General features: G+C 47.7%; 1 protein-coding gene across 1 annotated transcript; it reads right to left on the bottom strand.

The window, feature by feature from the left end:
• Positions 1–631: 631 nt before the first annotated feature.
• A4GNT (alpha-1,4-N-acetylglucosaminyltransferase) lies at positions 632–3,623 on the bottom strand. Its single transcript, XM_030494932.1, has 3 exons — positions 3,410–3,623; positions 2,199–2,648; positions 632–1,249 (listed from the first exon to the last, which is right to left on the bottom strand). The coding sequence occupies exons 1-3, from the start codon at positions 3,524–3,526 to the stop codon at positions 632–634; spliced, it is 1,185 nt and encodes a 394-aa protein (XP_030350792.1). The 5' UTR covers positions 3,527–3,623.
• Positions 3,624–10,780: the final 7,157 nt, after the last annotated feature.

Raw genomic sequence — 10,780 nt, 5'->3', positions numbered from 1 at the left:
AGGACTCATTTTCCAGGGGCATGCAGGGGATAGCAAACTCGGAGGAGTGGTGGTTTATTAACAATTTTATTTTCGCTTGCACTGGTAAGGTCCCTCTCAAACGTAGGGTGAAAAGTTTGTGTGAGGAAAACACAGATTAATGGAAAAATGGGGATTTGGGCTTCTCTTCATTAGCAATTGCTGTCATCCATCCTCTACTATTACATTTGCATTACACTTGCCTCAGAGGCTTCAGCCCAATCCAAAGCCTGTTGTCTTTGTGGCTTTTCTGACAGGGGTAGATGTCAATAGTGCCGAGAGGTGCAGAGATGAAATTCTTCCCAGGAGGCTGTGCATATCTTTAGGAACTTTTCCCTTGGATAAGCTCACTACTAAGGCGTGTAAGTCCATTTGATTCAGGAAGGCTTGGTTCATGAGCACCTGTAAGAAATCAGAATTAAGGCCAATTGTCCTTACTGTTGCTGAAGGCTACATCTGATGGATACCCACCACCATTTTGCACATGCATCTTAGTGTCCCAAGGTGGTTGGGTAGGGAAAGGTCTTTCTTCTATGAAGCCAGCTACTGATACCAGTGGTGATTGTGTTTTGGCCCCAGGACAGGGAGGACTGGAAGGATCATCCCCTCCTCCTTACACTGTGTCAGTGTCCTCATAGAATGTGAAATTATCCAGCTCTGCATTTTGAATCAGGTCCTCGTATGTGGTGGGGCAGTAGGCTTTGTACAGTTTCTCAGCCAGAGTGTTGCTGCCTGCAATCACGGCTTTCTGGTTGTGGTTCATGAAGTTCCACAAGTGCAGAGCATAGGAGTGGCTGAAATTGGGGCTTTTATCCCACACCTCATAGTACCGGCCCCAGGCTGGGTATGGTATGGGGTAGAAACGCTGGGGATTGAGGAAGGAGATGTTCTGGCAGCTGTGGTCTTCGGTGCCTTTGAAATCTGTGAGATTGCAGATGGTTTTGAGCATCCGTGTCATTAAAAAGGGCCCCTGGTTCCCCCAGATGTTCCCATTGTACTTGAGAACAAAGTTCTCCATGCAGTCCCAAATAAACTTGTGGTGGGCAGGGAAACCAAAGATCCCGTTGCTGGAGAACTGTGACTTCTGTGCTGCTAGGAAGCTTTCCTCAGGGATGGGCCTGATGGAGATGACATCTGTGTCCATGTAGATGCCCCCATACTTCCAAATGAGTGCCAGTCGGCTGGCGTCAGAGCTGACATGGACCCAGTTCTTCTCCAGCTCCGGGACTACCTGCAGAGTTGGAAAGGTAAGACAATGCCACTGGCAGAGAACAGACCATATCCATGCATTGGGCTGCAAATGTCACCATAAAACTGCACCTGCACTTCTGCAAATGTTACTCACTGCCTTCTCTTCCTCCAGCTATTGAATTGTATCAGAATAAGATAAGGGGGCAGTGCAGAGCAATGCTCTATTAATATAAATGAATACAGGAACATTTCACATGTGTTTTGTGGAACCTGCAAGGTTAAATCAATGATACCATGATTCATTGCCTGCTGTTTCAGTGGGACACAACCCGCTTAACACACTCCCTGATCACTCCCAGCTCTTTAAAACAGGCTGGAGGGTTTTCATGTATACTGTTGGTATTTGGAGTCATTTTTTCTCAGCAGAAGGAAGAGTTTGGAGGGAATATGCCTACCCTGCACATAGATAGAACCAAACTAACTTGACAAAAGCTACTTGCAAGCAGTTTCACAGGAACTTCTTTCCAGGGTGCAAGATCCCACCTTGGTTTTGCGTATTGTTAGTACAAAAACTGAAACCTCTTCTGCATCTTACCTACTGTGGGCTCTCTCAGTGTGTGGCAGCATTAACAAGTGCTCAGGCAGCACATTTTGTTCAACCAGCTTCTGTTGAAGCAGATTATTAAGCGTTGTTTTATCAAAACACGTATGAAATCTATTTTTACCAGTGTTTCATTTGCCAAAAAATCTGATTCTCCAGATAGGGCGGAGGGGAAATGCTGATGATGTGTTCAATAAACAAATCGATGAATACACTGCAAAACACGGTCAGAGTGTATCTATTCCAAAATAAAACATACAAGTGACTAATTTCACTAAGCCAGTCCTGTGTTTTTCCATCCATTTGAAGCCTGCTTCAGACCTTCCCCATATCCCCCCATTTGTAACTGTTTCCTATTTCCCTGTTTTCCCCTCATTATAGAGCTCACCTGGTTGTACCACTGGAGCAGAGGGGTCTCCTGGAAGACAGTTTCCATCTGGAGAGGAAAAATGAAGACATTCTTCATAGAAGACAAAAGTGAGAAGGCTGCATAGCTGGAGTTCAAGTCCAACGCGGTGTCGTTTGTAAGTCCCTTCATGAAGAGGATGACGGGCCGGTCCTGGTAAGTCCTGGCAGCGGACTCCACGGAGCAGGACACCAGTGGAGGGGGCTCCAGGCGTTCTGTCGTCTCCAGGAAAATGATGCTATTGCCAAGGTTCAAGACCTGCTCAGGTGTCAAGAAGTGCTTAGGCATAGGCATGTAGGAGAAGAAGCAGCTGGACAGCAGGGAGATCTCGTACAAAATGCCCAAGACAAAGAAGAAGCAGAGGCATATCTGTATTTTCTTCAACATTCTTGCTTTCCTTGGGCCTTTGGGGTCATGCCTTGGACATGAATGCTAAGGAGAGACAAGGAACAACAGAAGTATATGCCAGTGCTATCAGTTAGCAGGGCTGGGAAACATAAGACATGTTTTTCGACAGCATATCATGAAGGCAGTTTGGTGAAGCTCATGCCTTTTCCCCAGGACAAGCCTGGTGAGGCATCTCACAGTGCAGGGGGCTCTGCCTTGTGGGTGCCCTGTGGGGTGAAGTACTGGGGCCACACCTCCTCACCCCCAACCAGACAGGAGGGACCAGGAGAGGCCTTGGAGAAGGGACATGCAGCTACATCTCATGGCACAGCTATGGAGACATTAGATTGGCAGAGAGGGAAGAACCAAGGGAGAGAGCAGGGTGAGAAGGATCACCTTGCCCAACGCCAAGGCAAGGATCCCCAAGCCCATCCCTGGGGCTGGCTGGTATAGCGAACTGTTCCCAGGCACTTCAAATCATGCCAACACGTGCTTGTCCACACGCAGGAGAAGTCCAGGGGATCTGAGGAGCAAAATGTGCCAGTGGAATTAGGTGGCCAAGGGGGCTGTGAGCGCCAGTGAGGGGAAGGCCATGATTACAGTTTGGGATGTGTCAGCCAAAGCCAAAATACTGACATGTAGGCACCACGTCTTTTTCCTAGTCTGGCTCTTCTACTCATGGTTGAACCCTGAAAGCCATGAGGGACTTGGGTCCTGCAGGGGTGGGTGACGGAGAAGGACCAGAGAGAGGCAGATGTAAGGATGGAAAGTGGATGGTTTTGTACAAGCAAGGAACTAGGACCTACCTGGATTATAGTTCTGAGAAATCCACATTTCCAGCTTGTTTCTTTGCCAGCACGGTGGCAATCAGGCTGCCTTAAAATCCAGCTCCTTGGTGAAGATACCCAAAGTGTCTGGAGCATGCAAAGGTATTTCTGAGGGCAGGAGACTGATGCACAGGGGGAAACTGGCTGTGCTGCAGGCTAAGTCTCAGTCCCATGAAACAGTTTGGCACCAATGGAACCCACCTAAAAGGACAAAGAATGAAGAAGTTCTACGTGAGACCCATCTCATAACTACATCAGCCTGGCCCAGCTCCTCTTTCCTGGTCTCACCAGGAGTGCCTGGTGAGCCGGTACAGCACTGGGGAGTTCCTCTTGGAACTTATCTGCATTGCACTGTTTGACAGGTTCATGAAGCAAGGAAATTCCCTCCTGAAATGCCACCTGCTTGCATCTGAGTAGCCCACATCATTGGTTTTGCAGAGGTCATGTTCTGGGCTCCAGCAGAGGCCAGACACTTTGAATGACAACCCAATGTCCAAGCAACCCTTGGAAGTGTTTAAAACCTGCTTGATGAAAGGGAATGGGAGGAAACAGTTCTGTGTGCTAGGATAATTAATGAGGTGCATCATCATGTCACCCAGGCAGAATATAGATAAGTCTGCAGCACTGCAAACCCTGTGGAAATTCCCCTGAAAGCACTGAGTGCACATTTAAAGCTGTGGCAGCTCCTGATCCATTTCTCAGTGCTAGATTTCATCAAATTAAATATTAAAGCAATGACTGTTCCCATCAGTACAGCTTTCCATGCTGCATAGCAGATTTTGTTATTTTCCATTGCCACTGCACGAAGTTTCTCACTACACCCTGGGTTCCCATGGAAGCATGGGTGAAGTGGGTGACAATGGTGTAGCCACAGGTACCAATGCGGCTGTGGGTACGATATGTTGGTCAAAGCAGCTTGCAGAGAAGGGAATGTTGCTTTTTAATTATTATTATTACTTTTCCCATTGTTTTCTCACTTTGTCAGCCCCAGCACTCTGCAGAGGAGCCCCTGCTGTGAGAGGCAGCACCCTGTGCCCAAGGATGGAAGACAGGAAATGGAGAGCAAATACAAGCAATTTGGAAACGGCTTGTTCCTAAGCCTGAGGATAAACCAGCCCCAGCGATGCTCAGGTACAGTGTGAACACCCGCTGCTGAACCCAGCAGGAGAGGGGGCTTGGGAAACACCAGCAGAAGTGAGATTAAAATCAACCCCATTGCTTGAATGACAACGTTTCCTTCTGCAGTCCCCTCCTACCTCTTTCTCAGACACGTTTCTCGCTCACTCCAGACATTTGAAAATAAAACAGAAAGAAAAAGTTGCCCCCTCTCAGTGCTGTCACCAGTCTCAGCTTGGCCAAATTTTCAGGCTTGTTTGATTTGGGTTTTTCCCCTAGTCCCAACTCTGACTTAAACTTGCTGCTGTTCTGTGCTGCTGCTCCAGTGCAGTCCAGGGACTGGAGCTCCCTCTGTCTTTTCCCTGCAATTTTAAAAATCTTGATGCCACTCTCTTGGCAATGTTTGCTTGAAGCAGAAAACCCAGACTTTGATTAGAAATAGGACCATCAGGACATTCCCATTACTGGATTAATATTTCTCCTTTGATGGCCTAAAGACCCGATGTCTTTATGAGCAGCCTAGCAAAGCTGTGCTCGCAATAGTCATTCGAATTTAAAATAGTCCAGGAGGCATTTTATTTGCAAATTGTGGGGAGAGAATGAGTAGGCACTCCAACACATACCAGCTTCGTGTATGACATTGTGAAGAGAAACACGAATCTTCATCATCTCATTCTGGGAAATAGTTTTGCTTGGTTGGTTTTCCAAAACCCCTATGTGGCGAGTTATGAATTCTCATCACATTTGACCTGGAGGCTGCTGTTATCAAAATGTTCACTTCCCTGCTCAAGTTAAAAGGACTGCAGAACCAAATGTTAAAAATAAATCCCAGCCATTGAATAGATTACCCTGCTGAGTGGGTTGCTTTTCTGGATGCAGCAGACGGCATGCTGGCTTGATGGCCCATCTTGTAAAGATATTTCTTTTCTCAGGGCAATTTCAGTATTTCAAGTGCAGGATGAAAATGGGTGGGAGACTACAAGAGAGATTACTACGAATGCCAGTGCACTACAGCACTATTACTGCCGTGTGATGATTCCTCTGAGACACGTGCAGCTGGAATGTACAGCAGGATTTTTCAGTAAATGCCAACAAAGGGAGTAAATCAGTGTGCCAGGGTGTTGGCAGCCTTGCACAACCCCTACATATCACAGCCTGACGCTACAAATGCTGGGGACCCTGCAGTGGCAACCTGGGCATCCCTCAGGATTCAAAAGAGAGATTCCCATCCCCTTGTCTATCCCCAACACTGTGGCTTTCCTTTGAGAACCAGAGGGTTTTGCACTTAAGTCTGTACCCGTCCAGCTGGGTGACTGTCCCTATTTCTCTTGGCAGGGAATAACCCCAAGGCAGTCCATGTTTGTAACACACAGAGCATCTCTTGAACTTACACGGGTTTATTTTGATGTCTTTACAGAATCTACTTGAGTAAATTACAGCTAGAATCAAGTTAAGTGCACGTGTGTGCACTTCAAAGCCAACTTCCTTAAGGATTTAACACCAGGCACATTTGGAAACCTCTTTCAAATGGAAAACCTGTCGAAGAATATATCACATTTGTTGCAGACTGTAATTACGCAGCCGTTCCGACCTCCAGCAATGCATACAAACGAAGGGGCTTCTTACTGCACAGCTTCTCACCTGCTTTCTGATTCTACAACCTGACATGCTTAGACATAAAGCAAAACTCACCTCTTGGCTGCAAAAAGCTGGCAAAGTACGTAGTCTGTCGGGAAGCAAAGCCAAACTGAACCACACTGGAAGTTATCCACAGCTGCTGGTAAGCCCCTTGCCTGTGCCAGAGGAGCTACACTGCCTCTCCACAATCTTCTGCCCTGCTGGGGCTTGGAGCAGCCTTTTGCCTTGCTCTCCACCAGCTCTGGTGTTTGCATTCTTGGTGTACTGAGATAAGGCTGAGAAAGGAGCTAGGGCTGTGTTTTCAAAGGTGCAGGAACACAGGAACAGGCAGTGCAAGGTGCTTTGGGCAGCCAAATGTGAGCCCCACCACTCGCAAGAGATGGATGGGACTGAGCAAATGGGGTGCCAAAAGGCAGACTGTTTCCATCTTTTGGGGGTGGTTTGCAGTGTATTAAGCCTTTTCTTTTTGTATGAAAACCATGGTTATGGAGGCTACTTTACTGGTCTTTGCCCTACAGCAAACAACAACTTTGCTGGAGTGGCACTGATGCTCCAAATACTTCCAAAGAAGGCAATGACAGCGTCTCTTATACATCCCAAATAACATGACACATCCTGAACTGGCTACCTGACAAACTCAGATGCCTGACCAGCTTCCCATTAGAGATCAGGCAGGTGGGGAGGTTTGCTGATCTGTCAGAGCTTCTGCTTGTCCCCATAGCCTGTTTCCACGAAGATGCCTTGAGGGATACAGGAGCACCACTAGGTGCCCTCAGGATTGGGATGATCCCCCTCAGGTTGGGAGGATACCCCAGAGCTTTCCCGGCCCTGGGGTCTAAGAAGTATGAACTTCAGTTGCCATCCTGTGCTGGGACAGCAGAATTTGTAAGGGAGAGGTGGAGCCGTAGTACCAAAGAGAACTCCTCAGCACATCCATTTTGGAAGTGTTCAAGGCCAGGTTGGATGGTGCTTGGAGCAACATGGTCTAGCGGAAGGTGTCCCTGCCTGTGGCAGGGGGTTCGAACTAGATGATCTCTAAGGTCCCTTCCAACCCAAAGCATCCTGTGGATCTCCTGCAACCCTGACCTGTGCTGAAACAGCACCACTCAGCCCATGCTAGGAGAGCGGAGCATCCTGCTAGGATACAACCCCTGGCTCCCAGTTACCCACAACAGTCAGGCTCTTTGCAGCTTCCTGCCCTCTCTTTTTCTCTTCTCCTCCTGATTTTTGGCCAGGTTATCTATCTAGATTACCAGCAGGGCTGGAAGCTTTGTCCAGCCAACACATGCTGTTAGCTCTGCATGTTGTGCACATGCAAGCATGGCAAAACCAAGTGGCCACTCAGAAAACCGCTTCTCTCCACCAACAGCAACCACTTAGCACTTATAAGCCACCAAAAAGTGCTCAGCTCCTCCCCTCCACAGCTTGTGAGGGCAGCAAAAAGCCAGTCTGCCTGCTCTCAAAAGCTAGCTGCTGAAAACAGCAGGGTGTGCCCATTTGGTCCTGCCCAGCTTGGGGGCGCCCCACTGCAGGGTGCAGAGGGCCTGCCCCGGCTTTGTTTGTGCTCCTGCGTACGTGTTTCCTGCTGCGGAGAGCTGGCGGAGGATGCAAGAGCAGCTTTGCCACAACCAGGCAGAGCAAACAGTCCCCACAGAAAGCCATTGAGATAATGAGGGCTTAATCAGCAGATAGCGCCCTGGGTGAAAATACTAGGAGGGCTCCAATTCCATAGACAATGTCATTCCTTGGGCAATGACGCAGGTGAGAAGCCCCCATGCCCTGACACACCTCCCTGTGAGTAACTCTCTCCTTTGGCAAACACTTGCTCAGATCCATCATTCTCATTCTGACCTGCAAGGAAATAGGCTGGCCAGTGCCCAACTCCAAACCTGGGAGCTCCTCCAGGGATGAACATATCCATCTATTCATCCATCCATCCATGCCTTCCCAGTGTACATGTGTAGCATCTGCTGAGCCTAGAGAATGCTTTAATACAGGGGCATGTATGGGAGCAAATGGCAGCTCTTATTAAAAGTTTCAGCCCACATTTTGTCTTGCACAATGTGGAAGTAATCCCCTCCTGCACCAGCTCCCCTCATTGCCTTGATGTTCTACAGAGACCTTGGTCCTGTAGTTAGGAGGAGAATTATCTACGCAACCCTCTCCTGCCAAAGGGATGGTGTAAAGTTTTAACCTGGAGCAACTTGTATCACCAGCATATAGAGGAGATGATGAAACTAAGCGCCAAAATGTACAGGCTCAAGGTGCAGAAGAAAGTGAGCACGAATACAGACTGCCCACAGCCCTGGCTGGTAGGTGGGAGCATTTGGCAGAGCACTTTAAGGTAGAAATGTGGTTACTTATCTTAGGGGATTCTTCTGTCTACTTCTGCACCTCTACAGGCAGAGTCCCAGGATTTGGCTAGGTTCTGATCACTTACATGAGCATCTATGCCTCAGAAACATGCTTCTGAGGCCTGGACTCATCCTGTCTCTTAATATGCCAGACGAACTGAGGCAAATCTCTTTGCACCTTCTCAGCCCTTCACCTGGCTGCCATGAGCTTCCAGCTTCTCACCTGGACTCTGCCCCATTCTTTTTCTCCATGGTGTAATGGGCCAGATGCCACTGCTATGGCCTTGCCTGTGCCCTGCCAACTCAGCACGTGAGTTTGGGTCCCTGAAAGCATGCTGGAAAGGCAGCAGCAAGACAACAGGCATGTTCAAACTCATCAGTGAACTTGGTCTGCATGGAGCTGGGGGCTGAGCTGGTGGATGGGGCACTGCCAAATTACTTGGGCTGAGACTGCTGCGTGCTTCACACCCCCACCAAAAAAAAACCTGAATGTAGGGAGTAGCCAAAATCCTGGTGATGCTCTGCATTGCCCTCTACAGGAGCCTGTTTTCTTCTTTGCTGCATGGTGAGCTTAGATAAATGGGAGTCTGCAGGCAGAATCTGTGTCTTGAATGCCACAGGAGGCTCACCATAGTTATAAAGGAGTTGTTGCACTAGCTTTGACCCGTGATCTGCCTGTTCAAGTTTGGTTCGCATGCAAAGCTGGCCCCTTCTAGTGGCCCAGCCAGTACAGATATTCAACTGCTCTGCCTGATGCTTTGCAGCAGGGACAGTGCTCATTGGGACAGCCTGGCTTTCTACTCTAGAGTCCACCCAAGCCTTCATCTTCTCCATAGCAGAGACCATGTGGAGATTTCTCTTTATCCTGAATAACCTGAGAGACAGTAATCCTACAAATCACCCTTGCTCCACTCAGAGATGAGGTTCATTTTATTCCTGAGATTGGGAATTTGCTCCATGAAAGGATGAACATCTTCTGCTCTGGCAATCTCAAAAAATGGAGGTGCATTGATGTGGCTGCTCAAGGATGTTCCAGCAATGGCTGAGCACTGCTCTCCATGAGTCCAGCCAGATGCTCCTCTAGATTTGGCCCCAGTAACATTCAAAAGGATGATTTCTCATCTGTTCAGGAGAGAAGCCAGGGTCTTAAGGCAAACATTCCATGCACGCCTGGAGCATTCCATTCCATGCTGGCATTCCCCTAGAAGCATAACACAGTATATTTCCAGACATACTCTCAACCCAAACCAGGTTATTAAATAGTATTAAACAGTATCTCATTTTCTAAACTTTACCAAAGGTCTGCTCAGGTCTGTGCCTGTGACCACTGCCAACCACAAGGGTTAAATAAGTTCCTCAGGACTTATCACCCTCTCACACTTCCCGTATCTCCCTTCTGAAACACAGACACTTCTTCCTAATGAGGCAACTGATGCCATTTTTTGCCAAAGTAGCTCCAAAGATAAAAAGGACGCCACCATATCTTCAATATGAGAAAAGTTTACTTTTATATGCTTAATTTTACTTTGTTAAGCTTTTTGCAACTTCCCAGCTTGTGATAGCATCACTCCATGCAAACACATGGGCATTGTTGTAGCCTTCCTCTGCTTTAATTTAGTCAGCCTTTGCGATATTAATTTATAAACGGTCATATCAGGACTTTGGGGAACTAACTGAATTTTAAGTGTTTTATGCATCGGACAGCCTTTGTTTTTTATGAGGGGTTGTTAACTGAAAACATGATGTTATTGGTACAGAATAGAGGGAGATGGTTTAGTTGGGGGTGCTTCTAAATCTGCATTTACATCCCGAAGGCCTTTTGTGCTAGTATATCAAAGTGCAAACACCATTAGACCTTGGGGGCCTCACTTGGCAAAACCACTTTCTAAAAATCTCCTCCCATTAGAAACAGGTCTGTTTCCTCTGACCAGAGCCAGTGTAAACTACCAGTTTACATGCTACAGATTATATTTCAGCCACCGAGATTCAGGCTGTGTCAATCCTGCAGTCCCTGCAAGGCAAAAACCCCCACCAAGCAGAGCCCATCAGCAATGTGCAGGCTGTTCGTATGTGAGCAGGTCAGGTCCTACCCACTGCTGCAAGCCTGGTTTTGCTGGACGCCACAGAGCTCTCAGATCCTAAAAAAGAGAAATACTGGAGAATAGTAAAACTCCAGAGAAGTGGTTGCTTTGCCACTAAAAATAGGTGTTTTTGTAACACAACAAACATTTGTAAATGCTCT

This window comes from Strigops habroptila, chromosome 8 (genome assembly GCF_004027225.2).
Source record: "Strigops habroptila isolate Jane chromosome 8, bStrHab1.2.pri, whole genome shotgun sequence".
Lineage (NCBI taxonomy): Eukaryota > Metazoa > Chordata > Aves > Psittaciformes > Psittacidae > Strigops > Strigops habroptila.
Note: the sequence above shows the minus strand (reverse complement) of the source record. Positions and strands in the feature narration are given on the sequence as shown.

What these genes read in the sequence shown, in the direction of transcription:
- A4GNT (XM_030494932.1), bottom strand. Translation starts at nt 3,526, where the DNA reads ATGCTCCAGACACTTTGGGTATCTTCACCAAGGAGCTGGATTTTAAGG. An exon ending in TTCTCAGAACTATAATCCAG is followed by an intron (nt 2,649 to 3,409) that starts GTAGGTCCTAGT and finishes GTCTCTCCTTAG; the next exon opens with CATTCATGTCCAAGGCATGA. An exon ending in TGCTCCAGTGGTACAACCAG is followed by an intron (nt 1,250 to 2,198) that starts GTGAGCTCTATA and finishes CCAACTCTGCAG; the next exon opens with GTAGTCCCGGAGCTGGAGAA.